The 26,466-nt window shown below is 37.8% G+C and overlaps 2 protein-coding genes across 5 annotated transcripts in view; one reads left to right on the top strand and one right to left on the bottom strand.

The window, feature by feature from the left end:
• The window catches only part of SERINC5 (serine incorporator 5), a 33,109-nt gene extending 17,231 nt beyond the window's left edge, over positions 1 to 15,878 (top strand). For 2 of the 3 annotated variants that reach the window (XM_083356542.1, XM_083356544.1), the window contains 8 exons: positions 2,746 to 2,839; positions 4,145 to 4,356; positions 5,444 to 5,539; positions 6,078 to 6,204; positions 7,254 to 7,320; positions 10,878 to 10,917; positions 12,969 to 13,116; positions 14,208 to 15,878. In XM_083356542.1, coding sequence (XP_083212668.1) covers positions 2,746 to 2,839; positions 4,145 to 4,356; positions 5,444 to 5,539; positions 6,078 to 6,204; positions 7,254 to 7,320; positions 10,878 to 10,917; positions 12,969 to 13,116; positions 14,208 to 14,355 — 932 coding nt within the window. In that variant the 3' untranslated portion in view covers positions 14,356 to 15,878. The other variant, XM_083356543.1, reaches the window with a different exon arrangement.
• Positions 15,879 to 25,912: 10,034 nt separating this feature from the next.
• THBS4 (thrombospondin 4) overlaps positions 25,913 to 26,466 on the bottom strand; it is a 51,947-nt gene continuing 51,393 nt past the window's right edge. Inside the window, exon 22 of one of the 2 annotated variants that reach the window (XM_083352606.1) lies at positions 25,913 to 26,070. In XM_083352606.1, the coding sequence (XP_083208732.1) occupies positions 26,009 to 26,070 (62 nt within the window). In that variant the 3' untranslated portion in view covers positions 25,913 to 26,008. The remainder of the gene's footprint in view (positions 26,071 to 26,466) is intronic. The other variant, XR_014491203.1, reaches the window with a different exon arrangement.

Below are 26,466 nucleotides of genomic sequence, written 5' to 3'. Positions count from 1 at the left end.
TGTATACTGTTTGGATTGCACTTTGTTGTTTAGACCGTGAAAAATAGCTATGTAGAAACATTATTAAAGTCTCAGAGCTCACAGTAAATTAATCCTCCTCCTCCTCCAGATAATGGTTCAGACGATAGTGCTTCTTCTTTAGCATGTTAAATGTGAAAACATAAATCTGATGAACATAAATAATTCCAGCTGCAGAAGTATAGCCTCATACTTTATCTTGGGCCAAACACCCCAGAAAATGCTGGATGCTGTAGTTAACAATACAGCGTAGCATTGTCCACAAACTCAAAAAAACCCAAAACCAATGTAAAGCGCTCTCTTATTTCATAATTTTGTCTTACCTAATTAAGCAGTTCTTAGTTTAAAATAACTCTTCTACAGTAGCACATCACTTTTTCTTTCTAAGTTGTTTTTCGATAACAAATCTTGCACAATTCAAATGAGGCTGTACAATAAAAGGCCAGCTGTGCAAGAAATTAAAAGCCAGCTTCTAGTTTGCATTGAGAAGGACATGGGGAGTGGAGGAGAAGTAGAAAAGAAGATGTTGCAGAAGGTAGATAAGGCAAAGAATGTGTTGAAGGGAAAGTTGATCTTTCTCATCTTAAATTCTTCCCCCTTTTCAAAAGTGTGCCCTACCTTAGCAAGGAAGCTGCAGTCACAACGGCTTCTCTTGTCTGGGAAAGAGTATTTTAAAGTTCAGATGTTCCTCAAATGTCACCACAATGCTCATTGTGCAGCTGAACTATATAGCTTGCAGAAATTAAACTTTCAATTAGTTCCTGATGTATAACAGTTGAAGCAAGCTGCATTTGCTCTTCTGTTGGGGTAGGCCAGCAGCCACTGCATTTAAATGTTCCTGCCATTTAATTAGTCTTCAGTTTGATTGCCTTTACTATGCAAAATGAGATTTCTTCCAGAGCTTCCATTTTATTACTAAAATAATCCTTCTCTGTAGTAATATCTGATAGCAGTTCCAATTAATAAAGACAATTTGCTAGTCACAAATGCTTGTAGATTGCAGAGTCCAAACTCTGGGGGGGGGGGGGAGAAAATAGAGTGCTCAAGGACTCGTGTAGCACAATCTTGATTTTTGAATTTTATCTATTTATCAAGTTAGTGACCCTGGGTGACATACTAAATTTAACAGTGTTTTTTAATCCATTTAACATGATATTTATGATCAGAAACCTTTTTCAAACCATTTCCACTTTTAAGCTGAATAACTGACAGAAGTTGCAAGGTATTATCTTTGTACTGCATTTCTTCAAAAAGAGCAGCTTTTTTTCAAATCTGAGACTTGTAGCTCTTTGAACACTGAATTAACTAGTTCATTCTTTTACTCATTCAATTCATTGCCCAGAATCTGGAGAGCAAACTTGATACTAGCATAGCATAAAATATCAGCCTTCATTATGAATATTCACTGCAGAAAGCTTTTTCTCGCTTATCTAAAATTATAGGCCATAATGTCCTCTAACCTAAATGCAACCAGCAGGACAACCACTCCCTGCATTTAGTTGCTTCTGTAATTGCACTGGCACTCCTTGAATTCTTGTTGAGTGTGACATAATGTGCATTGCCAATAGCAAATTTTATCTGTGAACAGGAGCTGCTTTAATTGTAGAGTAGCTTTCCATTACTTGGGTCTTTCCAAATGTATTGAAGGCAACCTCCAATAATTCTCTGCCAGTATGGCCCAAACCCAAAATATCTTAGAGGCAAAAAAGAAGGCTATTACAGATTGTCCTTTTCTCTGTTTTCCCCTGTGAATAAACTATGAGAGTAGACAATGAACTTCATTATGAAGATGGAAATATTTGGGATGATTTGAGGGTCTCATAAAACAATAAATGCTTTATTTCTGTTGTTTGGGTGACAGTCCCTATATGTTGGAAAATTTGTAATGTATTTATAATTTATAATTACATTCCATAATTTGGAATGTATTTATATAAAGACTTTTTAGGACTCGTGCATTTTTTTAACCTTTTGTTTTAAGTATAAAATGACTAAAGTATTTTTTATTAAAAAAAATCTGCAGTTTTGTGAAGTAATTTAATTTGCTATAGGTGTCTCTTTGTGTGTGTTTCTGTGTCTGTGTATTCCTTTAATGTTATCCCAAAGATGCTTTTTCGTGAGGCAACTGGACTTTCTTGTTTTTCTTTGAAGACGTTTTGATTCTTCAGCTTCTTGGATCAGTCCAGTTGCCTCGTGAAAAAGCACCTTTGGGATAACTATGACCTGGATGACTGAGAATCTCCATAGACATAGTCCTTTAATGTTATGTGTGCAGTCTTTAGTTTTTAATATTCATGCATTATATCAAGGGTCTTCAAACTCGGCCCTTTTATGACTCATGGACTTCAACTTCCAGAATTCCTCAGACAATGTGCTTGGCTGAAGAATTCTGGGAGTTGAAGTCCATGAGTCATAAAAGGGCTGAGTTTGAAGACCCCTACATTATATAATGGGAACCTGTTTTTAAAATTTAATAATAATTATTGCTATCCTGTGTTTCTCAATACTGAGTAATAATTGCAGTCCATAATACATAGAAGTAGTTGCTAGAAAGGAGCATGATTTGGTGAAATATTTTTTGAGCAAATATATATGTATTTATCTGGTGAATGTATTTAAAGAGTATCCTCCTTACCATAATTTAATTGCTTCATAAATGTAATGAATAAAATTGGTATTTTTCTTTATGAGTCATAATTAATGAAGCAATTTTTATGTTTTCTGCAGCATGGCGTTACGTTGGTGCTACAGGAGGCTTCCTCTTCATCATCATTCAGCTTATCCTCCTTGTAGAATTTGCACACAAATGGAATAAAAACTGGTAGGTTTCTTTCATGCCTGCATATACTGTAAGAGGAAGTGTCCTTTTAGCTGAATTCTATTTTTAAAAATTTTTAAAAAATCAAAATCACAGTTGATCTGCCTTTTTACAGCAGGCATTCTTGTTCAGTTTCTCTCTTCAATTGTTTCTTTGTTTCTCTCTTCCTTTGTTTGTAGCTTTTTATATATCTTACTTCCTATTTATTGCCTGTTGTACTTTTCACTTGGCCAAACAAGCTTGCTACAATATTTCCTCAGCTGGTTCTCTTAGTTTCGGTTTTTAAAAATGTGTGACATTCATAAGAGAGCTAAAATCTCAATCGACAGATAAAATCTAAATCTTTATGGGGTTTAACAATTACTGAACTGTCCTAACTTCCTTACATAGACATTTTTCAAGGTTCTTGGATCTTGTTAATGTATTCTCTAAATTTAGAAGAAATAGCTTTAGTCTTTCCAAATATATCCTGAAGTAAACTTTTGATTGTCTTAATCATTTTAATTTTTATAAAACAAAGCAGTGTCATTTTTAGCCTTGAAAGTTTCACCATATTGATTACAAGTTAATTTGTGTACATATCCCACATACATTCCTTTAAATATTAAAGACATATAACATCTTTTTAGAAATATGCATCTTTAAGCTGACCTGGGAAATCACCGATCTGTCCCCAGGTTTTATTTCCCATCTCCCCAGCACATTTCAAGAGAAACCTAACTTTAATCCCGAGTGTCGCGTAACAGAGTGAGCGCCTGTTACTCGTCCCAGCTTCTGCCAACCTAGCAGTTCGAAAGCACGTAAAAATGCAAGTAGAAAAATAGGGACCACTACGGTGGGAAGGTAACAGCGTTCCGTGCGCCTTTGGCGTCTAGTCATGCCGGCCACATGACCACGGAGACGTCTTCGGACAAGCGCTGGCTCTTCGGCTTTGAAACGGAGATGAGCACCAGCCCCTAAAGTTGGAAAGGACTAGCACACATGTGCGGGGGAACCTTTACCTTTACCTTAAGATACATGAGACCATGCTCTTGGAGAGTGAAATAATTTAAATATTACTCAATATATTGCTGGTATAACTAGACACAGTACAAACTAATAAAATGCATTAATCTGAATATTCTATAAATTTAAAATAATAATTGAACACCCGTGTCTAAAGACTAATATCTTTCTGTATAAAGAGTTAATTCTTTATCCACTTCATATAGGCCTAATGAACTAATCTCCTTTGGAGGCTTCTAAATGCTTAATATCATTTGTTTTTCTTTAAGTTTAATGCGTAATTGCTTTTTTCCCCCCAAACAGGACATCTGGCACAAAGCACAATCAACTTTGGTATGGCTCCTTAGCTCTTGTGACTCTCATATTGTATTCCGTTGCTGTTGGAGCTCTAGTTGTGATGGCTGTCTTTTATACCCGCGCTGATGGCTGTACGTTTAACAAGATCCTGCTTGGCATCAATGGCGGCTTGTGCTTGCTTATTTCAATGGTAGCCATTTCACCTTGTGTCCAACACCGTAAGCAAGCTTTCTTTTACTGTCACTCTGGACTTGATTGCTTGGAATTGGAGATCATTTCCTATCCATATTCAATCCCTTAGTTTATCACAAATCATAGACTGGGGAAAAATAAAGATGCTCAAAGAAGGTCAGGTCATGAGACCAATAGTAGAAAAAAATGCCTCATATTCAGTCTGGACCAAAGTGAGCCTATTCAGGTCTTAACACTGAGACTGCAAACTAAATATTGTTTTGTTTATAAAATGCAGTAGTTATAAAGCATAGGTAGATTTTTTTTTATTAAAATGAATACCAGCAATAACTAAAGATTGTTTCAGGGATTGAGAAGGTGAAGAAACAACTTTATCTTTTTTTTACCTTTCTGTTTATTTATGATTACTCCCCATTATTTAATCATTTTCTGTGGGTCACATTAAAAACTTCAATCTTATGTCAATATCTGAAGGGATTCTGAGGGATCTTCTAAGTCCTGGAAGGAATACCCATCCCTAAACAACTTCTTTGAAATGAAAGGGCCTTCTGTTAGTCAGAACTGCTTTGTGTTCATTGATTTCAGGGAGGTTGCTCTAAATATGACTAAATCTGTATCTAAACCATTAGTGCTTGGTATGTGTTTGGTTTCCCCATCACCCTTTCCCCTCAGTGTGGTTATTCCAGGGAAATGAAAGTACGTTTTTGTGTGTTAAAGTGAGATTTAGATTTCAGGTTTAATTTGACTTTTCTCAGCTGTTTGTATTTTCTCAAGATTCACTTTATCCTGTTGAACATTTAATATACTTTGATGACAGAAAACATAATTCAGGAATTGAACTATTTGTCCCTCTTTTGATGGACTAGCAGTATAGCAGAGAGAGGTAATGTGAAGGGTTTGTCATAACTTTCAGAGAGATCTAATCCTCATACATTTTGTTCTGTGACTAGGGTTGGATCTATGGTTCCTGTTTCTGTTCAGCTATAGCATTCCTTCTGTCCATGAAGGGGACCCCTGAATTTAAGATTCAAGGCCCATGAACTCAATATTATTTACACTGAACCTTTTTGCCAAAGAAAAGTCCACAGATGTAACCCTGTTTTAAAATTACAGGTCAGCCTCATTCTGGCTTGTTGCAGTCAGGCATTATCAGCTGCTATGTCATGTACCTCACCTTCTCATCTCTTTCAAGCAAACCTCCAGAAATCAGTAAGTTACCTTGAATTAGAAATTAACATATACATGTGCACTGATTATCTATGTAAAATAATCCTTCTCCAATTAAGGTTGCATGTGCTAATTGGCAATTCTGAATGTCCAGCGCATTTTGAAATCACCATACTGGAAACTCCCAAAAATGTATTGTGTAGGAGATACTATAATCAATTAATACATCTAGTTAAAGAGAAGGGAATAGAAGCAGCAACTTTATTTTGTAAGTTATCTCTTCAGATGTTTAAATCCCAATCAGTTGCAGTAATATTTTCCCTATTTAAAAGTAATTTGTAAAGATGAATAATCTCCATCTTTAAAATCAAAGGAGTCAAACCTTCTTCCCCCAGCAGGCCTCATACAGTTCAGAAATCAGCTGCACAGACTTAGAAGATCTTCCACTAATTAAGAGATGTAGGAAATTGGAGGGAATTGGAAAAAAGGGAACACATCTTTATCCAGGCTAAAGCATATGTAGATAATTGGACACATGAAATATAGAATTAATTGTGCTAATTGTGGGCTCTTTTTCAAGTCCTAGATGAGAATCAAAATAATATAACAATCTGTGTGCCTAACTTTGGCCAAGGGCTGCAAACAGATGAAAACTTGGTGACCGGGCTGGGAACTACTATTTTGTTCTGTTGCATTTTATATTCCTGGTAAGTCTTCATTTCAGCTGTAATACAATTTTATGCAGATAGACAGATACTTGTTTACTTCTCAGAGGGGAGTAAGTGTTTGACATCTTTCTGCCATAGCTTATTATCTATCAAACTTAAAAATATGTAACACTTTTATTTAAGGAATTGGAAAATGATTTAATTGAAAACTACAGGTAGTCCTTGGCTTGTGATCACAGTTAGGACCAAAAGTTCGGTTTCTAAGCAATGCAGCCTTTAAAAGTCTTCCTATGACCCGATCTGATTTTATGACCATTTTTATTGAGGCTGTTAAGTGAATCACACAGTTGTTAAGCAAATCCAGTTTCCCCAATTGATTTTTCTTGTTGGAAGCTGGCTGGGAAGTTCACACCAACTTCAGCAAGTATGAGCTGATGGCCAAGAGCCAGGGTAATGCGACTGTGATAACTCCAAAGACAGGTTGTAACTTTTTCTGAGGCTCTTCTAAGTTCAAACCTTCATTAAAACAGTGGTAGATCAAGGGCTACCTTTACTATACAAGGCACAGGTAGTCTTCAACTTAAAACCAAAATTGGACCCCAAATTTTCATTGCTAACCATGGCAGTTGTTAAGTGAATCGTGAACAGCGCCTTTTTTACCATGGTTGTTCAGCAATTCACTAGTTGTTAAAGTGAATCGTGTGGTTCTTAAGCAAAACCAGCTTCCCCCATTTACTTTGCCTGTCGGAAATCAGCTAGGATGGTCACAAATGGTCATCACATGACCCAGGACATCGCAATATAAATGCCTGCCTTATGCAGTCTCCAAGAATCAGATATAATTGAGCAGAAGAAAAAAAATGCTAGAATAGACCATTTTTTCAAGTTTTTACTGGCTTTCCATGGAAGAGGCAGCTTACATGAATCAAGGCTCTTTGAACTTCAAAGCTTCTATATTAAATTTAATGCCATAGGAACTGGCATCTTGTTGAAACTGTTTTATATGTTGTTAGGCAAATAAAATATCCCTCTCACATCAATATACAATATTACTACAGAACCGCCTCTCCTTTCTGCTTTTTCTCTAGTTTGACCTCAACAACACGAGCAAGCTCTGAAGCACTCAAAGGGATATATGCAACACCTGAAACAGAAGTGAGTCAGCATTGTCATACAACCCATTGCTTTAGCCCAGGGGTGTCCAGCCTTGGCAACTTTATGACTTGTGGACTTCCAACTCCCAGAATTCCCCAGCCAGAAGAAAGTATGATTGATTGGGGAATTCTGAAAGTTGAAGTCCACAAGTCTTAAAGTTGCCAAGGTTGGACACCTCTGCTTTAGCTAAAAACGGATGGCTTCATGGTGAGACATCCACACCTACAGTAGTCATTCCTCTCTTTCCCTTTAACCTTTTCTCCATTTTCTGATTAGCTTTTAAAAGATGCCCAAGTCAAATCAGAACAGATTCTTCTCTCATTCCAAAGTTGAAGGCTATTGAATTGCCACCTTAATATAGCCGCTTCAACAAACAAGGTAGGCTGAGGTTAACTGTAAAAAAGTGTCTCTTCTGATTAGATGGTCCTTTTCTTAAGTCTTGTTGTCTTATTGGCATGATGCCCTCTTCTCCGCCCTGAGTCCTTCGGGAGAAGGGCGGTGTACAAATAAAATTAATAATAATAATAATAATTCTCTCTCCCCCTGGTGAAACAGAAGTCTGCATAGTGAAGCTTTCACATTAGAGCAAGTCTGCAAACACAAACATGTCGTTTGGCCAGATTTCATGGTTAGTTATTCTAAAAGTGATCCCTACTTTGATGTATAGTAGCAAATAACTATAAGATAAGATTATAGTGTTGTATTCTTTCAGGAGAAAGATTTGGATTCAGAGATTATAACAATGTAAGAAATTATCATACAGAGACTTGCATATTTTCATGTTTTATTATTATAGTTCTTAAATATTTTATTTGCTCTATTACTACCTACTGGAGCTCATCTAGCAATTTAACATAGTTTCATATATTATGAAAACTAGACAGTTTTTGCTGAGCGGGATTCTAAATATTGTGGATGCAGGCTGTTTGCTTAGAAGAAAAAACAATAGAATTTAGAGAGGTGGTAAATGTATTTTATACTAGGGTGGATGTGTAGATACTGGTTCTATTAGTGGTCCACAGTCCCTTCTATGTTATGTGGAGAAGGAAAAAATAAAATGCAGCATTATAATTTCAAGGAGGTCAAGCCATAATATTCAGTGTCCTAATATTATACCTGTGCTGCCTCATATTTCCAGGGCAAGTCAACATACCAACTATCTTCACTTTGGGTTGGCTTGTATAAACACAATTCAGTTTTTAGTGTCTGTGGCTGCCAACTTGTTTTAATTAACAAAAGATCTAAAACCAGTTTTTATGTTAATATCCTACCAGTTGGTTCTTTTTGCAGGTGCTACTGAAATGTTAGCATTCAAATAGATATTTCAAAAAGGCCTCAATGTCTTGTCTGGGACATTGGGTATTGATCTATTTTATTGACTTCCATAATGTTGCTGTCATTGTTATCCTTTCCACCTTGTTTGGACTAGCAGCAATGTCAAAGTTGCAACATGTGGTATCACATGTTTGCCACTTCAGACAGTGCTATCAGAAAGCAGTGTTCTTGTGCTAAGCAAGAGCCAGCACAGATGGATGCTGTCTAGGACAATAGTCCAGGCTGCATGGGAGAGCTCAGAAATGTAGTACTGGAGTATACCATAATAGCGTTATTTTTAGATCATTTGCTCTTAAAGAGCACTACAAGAACTATTGTAGGGGAAATATAAAGAGAAGACTAGCAGCAGGCAACTAATTGTAGGTCTCATTCTTCCCTGTGACAGAAGCTCTTTTGTCTCCTGATTAGAAATGTAAACATAATTCTCCAGCTGCTGCTTTTAAATAGAGAGGCTTTCTTGCATCTGAACTTGACTGTTAGTCACATTGTGAAGGACTCTTTATATGCATGGCAACATTGCTAACTGCATCTTGCAAGGATTTACGAGACCAGAATATCTGCTAAACATAACCTTTTACATTGCTATTTTGGTGTTCATAGTTATTTGGAAGAACATAATTAGAGATTGTCAAGATGAAACGTGCCTTTACAGAATGTCCTTTCTTGCTGTAATAATCATTTATCAAAGCTGAGGCATATTCCTTTGCTTTTAAATATACAGACTTTTTTTAAAAAAAATAAAATTAACTTATCTTTAAAATCCTATTTATTAATATGCATATAAATATGAACACAAAATTATATAGCTAACTAACTAGAGGTAGTCCTTGCTGACCGACCACTTCTTCAACAACCATTCAAAGTTACAAAAGCACTGAGTTAAAATTTGAGTGGGACTTAAAATTTCAAGGAATAACAGTCCTTGAAATTGTGCCCATCACAGTATCCATGCAGGCAAGTGATCATGATTCAGGCACTTGGCAACTGGCTTGCACCTAACAACGGTTGCAGTATCCCGTGGTTATATCATTATTTGTGGCCTTCCCTGCTGGCTTCCCACAAAGTCAGTGGGGACACTGGCAGGAAAGATTGTAAGTTGCTCCTGCTCCTGCCACTTTCCATCCCAAGGAGTCCCTGGGCAACAGGGTGAGCAGGTGACTAGCTTCACTCACACATGACATACACACACACACAGCCTAGCTACATTCAAGCTGTGCACCCCAAGCCCCACCACCCTTGCACCTTATTTTTTTTATTTTAATTCCATTTATATCCCGCCCTTCTCCGAAGACTCAGGGCGGCTTACAAGCTTAGCAGTAGCCTTCATTCTATGCATATGCCTGCTTATTAGGGCTTTCACACACCCCAAGCGGCATTATTACAAAGTCAGCTTAATTGCCCCCAACAATCTGGGTCCTCATTTTACCTACCTCGGAAGGATGGAAGGCTGAGTCAACCTTGAGCCTGGTGGGATGCGAACCTGCACTAATTGCAGGCAGCTGGTGTTACTTAAGGAGGCATTAGCCCACTGCTCCACAACTCCACTGCAGTCGCACACCACAGAGCTGTGCACCCCTCAGCCTTGCCACACGCTTGCTCTATAGCCTGAATCAGGGAGGGAGTGCTGCACTCACTGCACTGCAGTCCCACATCACACCATTCCCTCCACCACTCAGCCACACTCCATAGCACTCACCTGCCTGCCAGCCTCCTTGCTAGCCACCAAAGGACAAGCTTGTGACAAGGACTTACAACTTCCTGCTGGCTTCACCATTGACTTTCCTTGTTGAAAGCCAGAAGGAAGTCACAAGTTTCAGTTCTGTAAGATGGCAACAGAGACTGATGCAAGCATGTGGTGTCTCGCTTTATGACCATACATTGCTTAGCAATGGAAATTCCAGTCTCAATTAGCATCATTTAGCAAGGAGTACCACCCATATATTGCTATTATAAAAAAACCCCTCTGCTTTAAAAGAAAAAAAAATCTAAGAGCAAAATCCATTCTTTTCAGCTTTTTCTTTTGTTTATTTAATGTAAGCTGTTGACAAAAGAAAACGTTGCCAGTATAAAAATCATGGTACCATGGTCCTTTGAACGAAAATGTAAATGTGTTGTCCTTTTGCTAATAATGTGTCATTGAAATATTTTGAGGAGTATCACTGCTAACTTACTTGTTTCTGAATTAGTGGGAAAAACCTTTTGGTTTTGTGTTTCTGTTGTAGGTAGCTCGCTGTTGTTTCTGCTGTACTCCTGATGGAGATGGTAAGAATTCCATTTTCTTCTTCTGTGCAGATTTGTATTTTTTAAAACAGAGAAAGCGGGAGACTGTGAGTTCAAGTCCCACCTTAGGCATGAAAGCCAGTTGGGTGACTTTGGGCCAGTCACTCTGTCTCAGCTCAACCTACTTCACTGGGAAGGTGTGTTGGATATGTTGGCTGTCTTGAATTATTTGTAAAAATAATAAAGGCGGGATATAAATATTTATTTAGCTTACGGCATATAGCAATCTACAAACACTAGACACAGTACAGTCCTGATAGCCTACTTTGCTAGTTCATTCTGTTCAACACTTGTGTGCTTATCCTTGGTGCACCACGGGGAGCAAATTAGCTTACACCGGCTGACTAGCGGCACTTGGGTTGCTGGTTCTTCCGGGCTCCCCCTCTGGTATCCCCTTGCCTCATGTTGCATTACCTCACATCCGGCCAGGTCCAGCACTGGCTTCCGCTTTCCGCACATATGAACGCAGCTACTGTATGTGTTTCCCACCGAAGTGGTGTCCATTTATCTACTTGTAATATTTCATGCTTTCGAACTGCTGAGTGGGCAGGAGCTGGAGAGCAAGCAGTGGGAACTCACCCCATCTCGTGGAGCTGGGCTTGAAGTGCTGGAGTGCAGACCATTTCTGGCTGGCAGTTCCAGCATTATTAAGCTGCTGCGCCATCGCATCCCGTCAGGATATAAATAAATAAACCTGAGAACTGTCATGCTACATTTCTAATTCTAATTACCTTTGAATTTAATTGGTTTGTAGATTTCATAAGTGCTATCAACTTCACAAAAATATTTCATCATTTTTTTAAACTATTCCCACAGACACAGAAATAGATTCTTTTTAAAGCTGCAGTTAATAAATTGTGATTACTAACAGAAGTACTATGATACATTTTTGGGGATTAGTTTGTAATTTTCAGCTACTAGTTATTTGCCTTCACCCCTAGGAATTGAGATTTAAAGGCTACATGGGATACTAGTTTATCACATATTTGGGGTGGGAGAGAGCCTGTTTGACATATGGCAGCATTTTCAGAAACTTCAAATGCATATAGAGTCTCTTAAAACTTGAATACGAGTGTATTAAAAAGATTCTGTTGAAAGCTTATTTTTGTCATCTTAAAGCACTGCAGTTTTTCTTTTTTAGATTTGCTTCTGTGTGTGGAGAAAAACCATATAACCACACAAGAAGCTTAAAACTTAAAATATATGTTATAACCACAAGCATGTTGATTACAGACATAGCTTTAAAAAGAACATATCTGTGGATGGAAAACAGTATTTTTATCCCATCTGTTAGTGGAATATATTTTATTTTGGAATTAATTATAATATTGCCATTAAATTGAGAAGAAAATTCTCAACAATGCGAAGAGTTGTAGTTCAGTAATAAAGTTTGCATTTGTGTGTCCTCCCACAAGTGGAAAGTATATCAAGGCCAGGGAGAAATGAATGTGAAATTTCACATCAAACAGAATAGCCACTGCAGAAAACATCCTTTGGCTCTCTTCCAGTCCGCATTCTTGACACTACTAATAATTGCTCAAGATCAGAAGTCCTAAACTTCAGCTCACAATGGCTTGACCAAAGACCAGCAACCATCAATTTAAGCAAAAATACTCTTAAAGTAAGATAAGTGTGAAAGGGGACTAATTTAATATGGTTAGTTTGGCATACCACTTTAAGAATGGATTCTCCCCCTTCCCAATCCTTTTAGTTGAGTTTCAGTCAAGGCAATCCTAGCTAGGTTAACTCAAAAATAATCGTTAGGGATTTTTTCCAGGTAGAGTGTGTGTGCGCGCATGCGCGTGCAAAATGTTTCAGAATTGAAATGACCCTGTTCAAATGCAAAATGGCTGTATCGCTTTTTTCAGAAATGTTTTGAGGTTAAAACAGCTGTTGCAGGGCCATTCTATGCTTAAAACAGCTGTTTCAAACTCAACACTGGGTTATTTTGCATTGTTAACTTTATTCTAAGTATATGTTACTGATTTAGATCTAAAGTATATCATATTTCTCTTTCTATTTGTTTTACCCAGCTGAGGTTGAAGAGCATATTGGGACAGAAAGCGGTCAGAGAGTAATTTATGATGAAAAGAAAGGAACTGTATACAGCTATGCTTATTTCCACTTTGTATTCTTCCTGGCGTCTCTTTATGTGATGATGACTGTTACCCATTGGTTCCAGTAAGTCTCTCAAAACAAATGTACAGTTTGATTTTATGTAGTGGGAACCTCTCTGGTCCTCTTTCTCCAATAAGCCCCTTCATAACCACTCCAAGACTGTCTAGCCTCCTGGAGAAGAATTTGGGAGGACTGCATGGAACTTAATGGGGTAGAAATGAAATTACACTCCTGGCTGGATTAATATATAAAATGCCAAATATAAAATGGCAATTGTGCACATAACAAAACCACAAGGGGACTTCCACCAGCCCCCTAATGCCTAAGAGAAGAGTCAGACCTTGATAGTTCCCTAAAGGTGAGAAAAGTTGGGGCTTGGGGGAGGTGGAGGGAGATCACTCTAGGTGACAAAAAAGTGAAAGATGCATGTTCTGGCAGCATGTGAGCAGGCAGATGTTCTTGGAAACAGGTGGTCCCTCAAGAAACCTAGTCCTCTGCCAGGTGATGCTTATGGTAATAGGAGCTTCTGAATTAAACTTCACCTTTCACACCAGCTATTTGATGGCTTTAGGCAACTCATTATTCCTTCAGTGTAAGCCTAATTCCCTGTAAAATGAGATAAATAATTGTGGCCAGTTATATAAAGTTTGCTGAGATGATGCAATTAGATATTTTAAGCACACAACATTATAACTATAGCATAGCTTAAGTCCAAATCCATCTTTGTGTTTCTGGAAACAGGGTACATCAAATAGAAGTTAAGTTTCAGAAGAAAATGTTTTAGATTTAACTGTTGCTTTGCAAATTAACAATAATGGATGATGGCTGGCATTTATAGAACTGTAATCTGAAATGGTTTGTTAAAACTGCATTTCTTATCATAGGTTTACAAGAAATGTAATAAAAATCAATTTCCTGATGTCTGGCCTGCACAAATTAGTTGAAAGCAGACTTCTATGCACGGGTTATCTTATCTGGGAGAAAGTAGCTCTGAACGGGTTTGAATATACAAATATTTCTTACGAGTGAGGAAACAGGATCCAGGGAAGTTCACTACAGTTTCTTTGAAATAAGTCCTCATAGAATTTCACCATCCTTCTAGAATTGATTTGTGTGTCAGCAAATTAGGTAACCTCCACTCCCTTTCATTGTAGTTATGAAAATGCTGCAATTGAAAAATTCTTCGCTGGAACCTGGTCCATTTTCTGGATTAAAATGGCTTCTTGTTGGGTGTGTGTCCTCCTCTACCTGTGGACTCTTCTAGCACCTTTCTGCTGCCCAACCAGAGGATTTTATGTTTGAAACTGCTTCTGCTACAGCTCCATTGGTTTGATAAATCATAAAGTTATCTGTATAATCATTTTCCTGACATTGATGGTTAGGATAGTGCTTCTCTCATGGAACACTTTACATTTTGAGACAGATTTTTTTAAAAAAAAAATTCAGTATCTGAATTTAAAGGACACTGAAGAAACACATCTAGTTCAATGTGGCAAGTCAGCTGGATCTTGAATATATGTTCATATGTGTTTGGTGTTCCATAATAAGTAATACACCTGAACCCTTTTATTTAGATGTATGAAAAAGAGTTTTAACACTTCACTGGATGAGATGTCATATTCAGTGGAAGAGTATCAGGCCAAGAAGGTTTTTATTCTGCAATAGATCTCATAGTAAATTATTACAAATCTGGATTGTGAATGAGATTGTGGGTATAAAATATTTATATTAACGAAAAGCACCTTTTATGAATCATTGGGTGACATAACATGGAACCTGAAAATTTGACTGGGATGTGTAACACTGTAAATGTTGGTGCAATTAATTAACTATTATGAGCCACTGTGGGACTAGATGCATCTATCAAACTATTCAGTTAGGAATAGTGGACAATAAAGTAAGAATTCTGTGTTATCAAAGTATTTTTAATATAATCTTTTATTAAATTGTCTTTATCCTTCTTGCATCTCTTCGGTTTCATCCTTAAATATATTTTGATGCACTCATATTTAAATTCAATAGTAGATAAATTAGGAAAAAAACAATTTCATTCAACGTAATTTTAATATCACAGTTTGAACTGCTTTCATTTCCTATTCCTTATTTGGCATAAGATCTCTTTCTCATGCCTGTCAATTTCCAGTCCAAACATGGTTCTTTATTAGGAAGTAAGAACCATGAAATACACCAGAACTAGATTCAGATTAAACGTGTTTAGGATTACACTGCAATCATAAATTTAAGAATTAGCTTGTTAGGAAATGGGCATTACTGCTTTCTTTTGATTTATCTGTGGAAGCTCAATTGCCATGTGCTGGAAAAATTACACTAGAATTAATAGGATGATGCTGTCATGCTTTGGTTTTTGTGAACTATATATTACAACAGCTGCTTCCATTTAATATTTCTGATAAATGGAAACCAACTGATGATAAAAAGTGCCTGTTTTCAAAGCTAAGCAGGTCGATAAAGCTGCAATACTTTAATTTCAGAAATTAATAATTTGCTTTATTTTTATTTACTGCAGTTTCATCTTGGGATAGTTCTTCATATGCAATTCTTTTTTAATTTTTTAAACTTTTGATACAGTGTTCACCTTTTGTAAATATCCAGGGATTTTATTCAGAATTATACCTAAAACATTACAGTTTTTACTTGCATAAAGCAAAGGGGGAAGTTAATGGTCGAGGCTTTGAGATGAATCCATTGTACAAGTCAAGCAGTTTGTGTTTTTGAAGTATTTTGTTGGAGTTTTCAAGAATAATTGCATATTCAAAAAGTATTATAGCTGTAATTCCTTGATCAATAAACGTGAGTTTGTTAAAAATTTCAATTACTGGTATGTCATATATTCACTGTCACATCCATTTATTTGTATCTTTTAGTTCAATTATCTCTTGGTAGCTTTTTTAGAAAAAAATTGGAAAATGTTAATCAAACCGTTTCAAGTAGGGGAGCAAATATTTCACTGGAAAGGGGATGTGTATTTTCTCCTCATTTTGCATCATAGCTTTTCCACTGTATATTTAGACTTCTGAATCTTTTTCAACCTTTAATATATTTAATAATAATTAATTATATGCATATCTAAATAAAGTATCAGCAAGATTTTTATTCATATGGTGATTGATATAACAGCGGATACTATATCTTCGTTGATCTGCACTAATTGATTTCTAATGAATACAGGTAGTCCTCGTTTAGCAACTGCCTCATTTAGTGACCGTTCACAGTTGTGACAGTAATTAAAAAAAATAACTCTGCAACCAGTCCTTGTATTTACGTCTTTCACAGATCTGTAAAGCAAAGAATAGCTGAAGTAGGATCATAAGGTCTGGTGACAGTTGAGAGGCTTCCAGAAGAGGTACTGGCAAATCAGTGACAAAGATCAAGGAATCAGCAATGTAGGTCATGGCACAGCCATGTTATATGGACCATCCAAGGAGCCTGGATAGCTCCGAATACTCTTCAAGGGTAGCCCCATGTAGATTCTATTGCAGTATATGACCAGGTTATAAATGACAGAACACAGTAAAGCAAACCATCAAACAATAGAAAAGTAGGAAAAAAAGCTAAAAACACAAAATATAAACAACAATATGAAGGCTATTTAATTTGTGCTTTACAACACAATCTTTCTAGATTCTAGGAGGTTCTGAAAGGAAAGAGAAATAACAGTTTTTTGTTCAGTTTCTTGTGGGCTGCAGTGAAATACATGAAAAAATCCCATTGACAATGAAAATGAAACTAAAAGGAAAGAAAACAAATTTTCGTTCATACTCTTGTGGCTACATGGTAAGATCCCATTTGAAATGCATATAAAACTAGGGCAGGGGTAGGCTCAGGAATTCTGGGAGTTGAAGTCCACGAGTCATAAAACAGCCAAGGTTGCCTACCCCTGAACTAGGGTTAGGGTCAGGGATAGGGTTAGAGTTAGGGTTAGCTCACTTTGGAGTCAGGGCTGGAAAATGGTGTGAGGGCTAGATTATAGGAAGGTCTCAAAGGAAAGAAGAGAACAGCTTTTCGTTTGGACCCTTTTCTGAGCTGCAATGAAATACATGGGAAAATCCCATGGGCCATGAAACTAGGGTTAGGGTTAGTCACTGGAGTCAGTGCTGAAAAATGGTGTGAGGGCTAGATTCTAGGAGATTCTGAAAGGAAAAAACAACAGCATTTCGTTCGGATTCTTTTGGGCCGCAGTGAAATACATGGGAAAATCCCATTGACAATGAAAATTAAAATAGGGTTAGGGTTAGATCACTTTGGAGTCAAGGGTGGTTCGGGCTAGGTTCTTGGAGGTTCTCAAAGGAAAGAATGTTCAGACTGGTTTGTGGACTGCAGTGAAATACATGGGAAAATCCCATTGACAATGGAAACGTGTTAGGGTTAGATCACTTATGAGTCGGGTGAAAAAGGGTATTAGGACTAGATTCTAGGAGGTTCTCAAAGGAAAGAAAATGACAGCTTTTCATTCTCAGTCCTTTTTGAGTTGCACCGAAATACATCGGAAAATCCCATTGACAATGAAAATGAAACTAGGGTTAGGGTTAGATCACTTGAGTCAAGAATGTATATGGATGTTAGGGGTAGATTAAGGAGGTTCTCAATAGAAAGAGAATGAAACAGCTTTTCGTTTGGACTCTTGTAGACTGCAGTGAAATAGATGGGAAGATACCATTGACAATCGTAATGAAAGTAGGGATAGGGCTAGGCTTAGAGTTAGATCACTTTGGAGTCAGGGATGAAAACTGGTATGAGGGCTAGATTATAGGAGATTCTTAGTGAAAGGAGAACATAAGAGCTGTTCGTTTGGACTCTTAGGGGCAGACGTGAAATACATGGGAAAATCCCATTGGGTTAGGGTTAAATCATTAGTGTTAGATCACTTTGGAGTCAGGGAAGAAAAAAGGGTGTTATGGGTAGATTAAAAGAGATTCTCACAGGAAAGACAACAACTTTTAGTTCTGAGTGCTTTTTGGGCCACAGTGAAATACATAGAAAAATCGCATGGACGATATAAATGAAACTACGGTTAGGGTTTTGGGCTAGGGTTACGGCTAGGCTTAGATTACTTACTTACTCCGCAGTCATGTATGAAAAAGTGATGTGTGGGCTAGATTCTAGGAGGCTCTCAAAGGAAAGGGAACATAACAGCTTTTTGTTTGGACTCTTTTGTGGTCCACAGTGAAATACATGGGAAAATCACATTGACAATCAAAATGAAACTAGGGTTAGGGTTAGGGCTAGGATTAAGTTTAGGGTGAGATCACTTTGGAATCATGGATGAAAAATGGTGTGAGGGCTAGATTATAGGAGATTCTTAATGAAAGGAGAACATAAGAGCTGTTCGTTTGGACTCTTAGGGGCAGACGTGAAATACATGGGAAAATCCCATTGACAATTAAAACGAAACTAGGGTTATGGTTAGGACTAGGGTTAGGGTTAGATCACTTTGGAGTCATGGATTAAAAATGGTGTGATGGCTAGATTCTAGGAGGATCTCAAAGGAAAGAGAACATAAAAGCTTTTCATTTGGACTCTTGTGGGCCACTGTGAAATACATGGAAAATCCAATTGACAATGAAAATGAATCTAGAGGTAAGAATAGGGTTAGATCAATTTGGAGTCAGGAATGAATGTGGATGTTAGGGGTAGATTAAGGAGGTTCTCAATGAAAAGAGAACATAACAGCTTTTCGTTCTGAGTCCTTTTTGGGCCGCAGTGAAACACATGGAAAAATCAAATGGACAATGAAAATGAAACTACGGGTATGGTTAGGGCTAGGGCTAGGGTTAGATCACTTTGGAGTCATGGATGAAAAATAATGTGAGGTCTAGAGGTTAGGAGGTTCTCAAAGGAAAGGCAACATAACTTTTCGTTTGGACTCTTGTGGTCCTCGATGAAATATATGAGAAAATCCTATTGACAATGAAAATGAAGCTAGGGCTAGGGTTAGGGTTAAATCATTAGTGTTAGATCACTTTGGAGTCAGGGCAGAAAAAAGGGTGTTATGGGTAGATTAAAAGAGATTCTCACAGGAAAGACAACAACTTTTAGTTCTGAGTGCTTTTTGGGCCACAGTGAAATACATAGAAAAATCGCATGGACGATATAAATGAAACTACGGTTAGGGTTTTGGGCTAGCTAGGGTTACGGCTAGGCTTAGATTACTTACTTACTCCGCAGTCATGTATGAAAAAATGATGTGTGGGCTAGATTCTAGGAGGCTCTCAAAGGAAAGGGAACATAACAGCTTTTTGTTTGGACTCTTTTGTGGTCCACAGTGAAATACATGGGAAAATCACATTGACAATCAAAATGAAACTAGGGTTAGGGTTAGGGCTAGGATTAAGTTTAGGGTGAGATCACTTTGGAATCATGGATGAAAAATGGTGTGAGGGCCAGATTATAGCAGGTTCTCAAAGGAAAGAGAACATAAAAGCTTTTCGTTTGGACTCTTTTGTGGGCCTCTGTTAAATACATGGGAAAATCCAATTCACAATGAAAATGAAACGGGTTAGGGGGTTAGGGCTAGGGTTAGGGTTAGATCACGCTGGAGTCAGGAATGAATATGGATGTTAGGGATAGATTAAGGACGTTCTCAATGGAAAGAGAAGACAGCAATTTTTTGTTTGGACTCTTGTGGACTGCAGTGAAATAGATGGGAAAGTACCATTGACAATCAATGAAACAAGGGCTAGGGTTAGGGTTAGCATTATATCACTTTGGAGTCAGGGCTGAAAAATGATTTCAGGGTTAGATTATAGGAGGTTCTCAAAGGAAAGAGAACATAACAGCTTTTCGTTTGGACTCTTTTGTGGTCTACAGTGAAATACATTGGGAAAATCCCATTCACAATGAAAATGAAACTAGGGTTAGGACTAGGGTTAGCATTAGCGTTGGATGACTTTGGAGTCAAGGCAGAAAATGGGTATTAGGAGTATATTAAAGGAGGTTCTCACAGGAAAGACAATATAACAGCTTTTTGTTCTGAGATCTTTTTAGGCCACTGTGAAATACATTGGAAAACATTATTCACAATGAAAGTGAAGCTAGGGATAGGGTTAGGGTTAGATTACTTTAGAGTCAGGGTTGAAAAATGGTATGAGGGCTAGATTATAGGAGGTTCTCAAAGGAAAGAACACAACAGCTTTTTCTTTGGACTCTTGTTGTCCACAGTGAAATACATGAGAACATCCCATTGATGATGAAAATGAAACTGGGTTGGGGTTAGGGCTAGGATTAGGGTCAGATCACTTTGGAGTCATGGATGAAAAATGGTGTGAAGAAAGGGAACATAACACCTTCTCGTTATGAGTGCTTTTTGGGCCTCAATGACATACATGGAAGAATTGCATGGACAATATAAATGAAACTGCGGTTAGGGTAGGGTTAGGGTTAGATTACCTTCGAGTCAGGGTTGAAAATGGATGTTAGGAATATATTATAGGAAGTTCTAATTGGAAAGAAAACATAACAGATTTTCATGTGGACTTTTTTGTGGTCCACAATGAAATACATGGGAATATCCCATTGACAATGAAAACTAGAGTTAGGGCTGGGATTAGGGTTAGGGTTAGATTACTTTGGAGTTAGGGCTGAAAATGGATGTTAGGGGTAGATTATAGGAGGTTCTCCAAGGAAAGAACGTAACAGCTTTTTGTTCTGAGTCCTTTTTCAGCTGCAATAAAATACATGGGAAAATCGCATGGACAATGAAAATGAAATTATGGTTAGGGCTAGGGCTAGGGTTAGATAATAATAATAATAATAATAATAATAATAATAATAATAATAATAATAATAATAATAATAATAATAATAATAATATAATGAGAAGGAGAAGGAGAAGTTGGAAGGGACCTTGGAGGTCATCTAGTCCAACCCCCTGCTCAGGCAGGAAACCCTATACCATTTCAGACAAATGGCTGTCCAGTCTCTTCTTAAAAACTTCCAGTGTTGGAGCATTCATAGCTTCTGTAGGCAGGTTGTTCCACTGGTTAGTTGTTCTGTCAGGAAATTTCTCCTTAGTTCTAGGCTGCTTCTCTCCTTGACTAGTTTCCATCCGTTGCTTCTTGTCCTGCTTTCAGGTGCTTTGGAGAATAGCTTGACTCCCTCTTCTTTGTGGCAGCCCCTGAGATATTGGAACACTGCTATCATGTCACCCCTCACCCTTCTCTTCGTTAAACTAGATACCCAATTCCAGCAACCGTTCCTTATATGTTTTAGCCTCCAGTCCCCCAATCATATTTGTTGCTCTTCTCTGTACTCTTTCTAAAGTCTCAACATCTTTTTTACATCGTGGTGACCAAAACTGGATGCAGTATTCCAGGTATGGCCTTACCAAGGCATTGTAAAGTGGTATTAGTACTTCACGTGATCTTGATTCTATCCCTCTGTTAATGCAGCCTAGCACCGTGTTGGCTTTTTTGGCAGCTGCAGCACACTGCTGGCTCATATTGAAGTGATTGTCCACTAGGACTCCGAGATCCCTCTCACAGTTACTACTATTGAGCAAGGTACCACCTATACTATACCTGTGCATTTGATTTTTCCTGCCTAAATGTAGAACCTTACTTTTGTCACCATTGAATTTCATTTTGTTAGATAGTGCCCAGTGTTCAAGTCTGTCCAGATCCTTCTGTATCTTAAGCCTATCTTCTGGAGTGTTGGCTATTCCTGCCAGCTCGGTGTCATCTGAAAATTTGATGAGTTCCCCATCTATCCCCTCATCCAAATCGTTGATGAAGATGTTGAAGAGCACTGGGCCCAGAACAGAGCCCTGGGGCACCCCACTACACACTTCCTTCCATGTAGATGCAGTTCCATTGAGAACCACTCGGTGAGTACGGCCTGTCAGCCAGCTACGAATCCATCTGGTGGTGATGCTGTCTAACCCACATTTTTCTATCTTATCAAGTAGTAGGTTGTGATCTACTTTATCAAATGCTTTACTGAAGTCCAAGTAAATTATATCTACAGCATTCCTCTGGTCCACTAATTTTGTCACTTGGTCAAAGAGTGCAATAATATTTGTACGGCATGATCTGTTTTTGACAAACCCATGTTGGCTTTTAGTGATGACTTTGCATTAAGGTACAGGTAGTCCTCAACATAAGACCACAGTTGTACTCAAAATTTCTGTTGTTAAGTGAGTTTTGCCCCATTTTACAACCTTTCTTGCCATATTAGTTAAGTGAATTACTGCAGTTGATAAATTAGTAACCTGGTTGTAAAGTGAATCTGGCTTCCCCATTGACTTTGCTTGTCAGGAGGTCGCAAAAGGTAATCACATGACCTTGGGACACAACAAAGGTCATAAATATGAACCGGTTGCCAAGCATCTGAATTTTGATCACATGATCGTGGGGATGCTGCAAAGGTTGTAAATATGAAACTGGACATAAGTCACTTTTTTCAGTGCAATTGCAACCGTTACAACTAAATGATCCATTGTAAGTCAAGAACTACCTGTAATATTTTCTGCCTCTTTTTACCTGATTTGAGCTTTTTATGTTGAAAACTATTTTTCCCTACATTGTAGGAAATCTTAGCCACTAGCTCGTACTATTTAAAACAATAAACTTTATTCACTATGAATGCAACAGTGATTTTTCTTTGTAATCCTGTCCTTGCATAAGTGGATGTGAGATTCAAAACCAGACAATTGGAGCTGTGAAATCAATAGGATGAAATGATACACAAAGAACAACCCACGTTTTCCTGCTTCATTGAGATTAATATGCAAGATGTATCATTTAATATCTTTTCCAGCTGTTATACAAAGCTTGTAATAACCCAGAGAGAAGTGTGTGTGGCATGTGTGTATTCATACACACCTACACACAGGTGTTTGTTGAAATATATATATAAACATCCTCCAACACACACACACGTATATAAACACTCCAACAGACACCCTTGTGTGTGTCACCGTGTGCTGTGCTGAACGAGGATGGGGGAGGACTCTTAGGCCATTAAATGAATGCCTCTGCTTAGCAGCTATTTCAGCAGTCAGCAACTTGGCTGACTTCATGTGAAAGGAAGCCTTGGCTACTGTTCGCATCTTTGAAACCAGCGGGGACTAGAAGAAGCTCAGCAGGAAAGCAGGGACTGGAGAAAAGATAAAGGGATGGGGGAGAAGCAGAAGCACTGATGTTTCAGCCCCAAGACAGTCCAGTGAACAGTAGATCACTTGCAAGCTAAATGTTTAAATGAAGAACAGTATGTGAAAACTGCAGGGGCACATAGTTCTTGCCTTCAGCCCTCTCGTTTAAAGGACAGGCGATAAAATCTTTCCTATCCTTTCAGATAGCTGGTTGCTATGATTCCAGCATCCTTTAACAGGGTTACACCCCCCCCCTACTCTTGGATCTATGTGGGCAATTGTGGGCACAATGTCTGTTTTGTATGCACAGCTGCTGAACAGTTGGTAACATGCTCCTCATTATTTGCTACATGCTTGCATGGGGAAGCTTCCTATGTGCATCTCTAAAAGTGTGCATTAAAAGCTGTTCCGTTTTTGCCTTGGTATTATTTTTCTCTCATATTGGGAGCTAATTAATTAATTCAATCTATGCCACAGTGTTTAATACGTGAGAATAGGTCTGTATAATCTGTTGCAAGAGTGCTAGTTTCTGATTTCTGTTTTCTCCAACAAATGTGACAGCACAACACAATTAAGGCACCTCCAGTGAACATGGCCTGTTGTACTTATTTCAGCAAACTACATTTAAAGAATCTGCGGCTTACTACCAAGTGTGAATTAAACTGACATGTTATATACAAGTGGTTACTCTGGCAGGAAGGGGTTTAGAAACGAGACATGATAGTAGGAATGAAGTTAGTGATACATTTGCAAGGTCAGTGTGGGACTGATTTGCCGTAGAGCAATGTTTCTCAACTTTAGCCATTTTAAAATATGTGGGCTTTAATCCCCAGAATTCTCCAGCTTTGCATTGGCAAAGATTGAAAAAGACACTGTGAAGGCAGAGTCGCACAGAGGTTATTATACCAAGAAAATACATTAAGAACTTCATCTAATATTGCCTCTCAAAGAAGTTTCTTTTTTAATGAATGTAATTTTGTATTGCTAAGCACATTTGATTTGTGCTTAGATTGTAAGCCGCCCTGAGTCTTCGGAGAAGGGCGGGATATAAATGGGATTAAAATAAAAATAAAATAAATAAATTATTTCAGAGGCATTTTAGGTGTACCAACCCCATTAGGCAGACCAGACCGAGACATAAACTCCGCAGAAAGGCCATAATAATGGGATCTTGCAAATCTGATTTTGCTATACCTCCTCCACCTTGTAGTTCAGATTTAGGGAGGAGTCAGTCTGAAACACATCCAAATGTTATCTCACTATTCTGGACTTTAAGATGCTTCAGTTCCTTAACCTGCATATATCCATCAAGATCATTTTTCTTAATAGCCACTGTGAGTTATAAGGTCCAAGGGTGGGAAAGAAGCACAAGTGTTGTGTTTAAGTGAGAGGTGGCATTTAGCACTCAAGGGTTGTTGCAACCTCAAAATTCTAAGTTGGGGAAATGTCTGGGCTTCTTCCTGATGCTGATTCTCACTTCCACTCTTCACTGTTGTCACCTACTGATAGGTTTTGGCTCATTGCCAGCAGAACACAGAGTTTGTGTTCCTTGACTTGCTCTGCAACTTTGATATTGGCTATTGTTCCTTGTGGCTCCTATTGGAGATGTGTTCAGAGATGCTATCCCCATTCTGGGGCAGTGCACAAATGCAAAGGCACCGTGATGCTGACCAAGAACAAAAAGCCATCTTGAACCTGGCTTTGTGGCTCCAAGGAGGCCAATTGCAGAGATGTTGCCCAGCTTGGCTGTTTCTTCTGTTCAGCTCAGCTCTGCTCATAGGATAATAACCTCCAAAGATCTTGAGGAGTCCTGCTGTGCATCTAAGCTCAATTTTAAGACTTCTGCTATATAGGTTGCAGACTCGGATGCTTCCAGTAAGTTTACAGAACACAACTTGAGAAGGAAAAGAAACCAATGAGGTATTTAGCAAGGCTTAGTCATTTTGGAACACAAATGTTAGGATCGCTTCCCCTCCTCTCTCTAAACATTTCTTGACTTTGCCTTCATGCCTATTCTTGTCCAGGCAAAGGATCCCAGGTGGTGAAGCAGCCACTGATTTTCCTCAGAGGGCTCAAGTAAGTGGGTTGAGCAGCCAGGTGGGACCATCCAGGGTTGATTATATTAGGAGGCCAGAATGGTAACATAAACATGAAAATGTGTTTGATCAGAGAAAGCTGTGTTAGCTAATGTAGTGGTCTAAAATCCGCTTCATCTGCTGCAGGGCAGTTGGATGATGACTTGCTCTTCCATCTCTCTTCTGATTATTTACCATTTGGATGGGACTTTAAAGAAGTCATAAAAAATAAATCCTACTATCCACCCTTCTTGTGTATGCTTTTAGGACTAATCTGAACCATTGTAAATACTAAAATTGAAGAGGAACATGAGATTTGGTGTGATTTATTACTGGGGGTGTCAGTTTACTGAAAAATTGGTCTTACATGGCAATTTCTATGGGAAATTAATCTGCTAGTCCTTCCTTGTGTGAAATTCAGATCAGTTATTGCATTTAGTTCTGGATTTGAATCAATATATAAATTAGCGAGCAAAATTATTTCCATATTTCTGTCTTATAAATATCAAATCATTTACATATTCAGCCTCTCATTGTGTTTTTGTGTAACACATTATTAGTCTTTGTCTGTTATTGCCTACAAAATCATACTGGGAGTTAAATTTTACATTATCTTAAAATAAATGAAAACAAAAAGAAACCCTAATCTACTTTATCTTTTTATTTATCAATCATAGCAAATGAACTGGGCATTTATACACAAACAACTGTATAAGAATTAAAAAGGTGCTGCATTGTTAGTCACCATAATATCTTGCATTCTTGATTCTCCTTAAATACCTCCAACTCCATACTTCTGAGCTTGAAATTCTTGGAAATTTTCTGGGATTGTATCTGAAATCAAGAAAGGAGATAGAATCACTGTCCATTGTGGTTATGGAACTGTTGAGTTTTTTTGTTTTTAAATTGCAGGTAAGGAAATGGTAGATATAGCTATAAAACTTTAAAAAAAATTCACTAATTAAATATGAATGTCAGCATGTCACTTCTTGTCCTCCAAATTATAATTCTGCTAAAAAGAGAGAGCAAGCTTCAGTTGGAAGCCCTGGAAACTGTCCCCAAGGCTACACTGATGATTTCTCAGATTAGAAAAAGAAATAGTGAAAAACCTCCCTGTACTTATTCTATAATCCCAATGAAAATTAAGGGCAGAGATGCACCTCCAATTAAATACTAATTTGAAAAAGAATTAAATCAACAGAATAATACTTTATTGCATTTATGTCCTGC

This window comes from Vipera ursinii, assembly GCF_947247035.1.
Source record: "Vipera ursinii genome assembly, chromosome: 2".
NCBI lineage: Eukaryota > Metazoa > Chordata > Lepidosauria > Squamata > Viperidae > Vipera > Vipera ursinii.
This window is presented reverse-complemented; position numbering and strand designations above follow the sequence as displayed.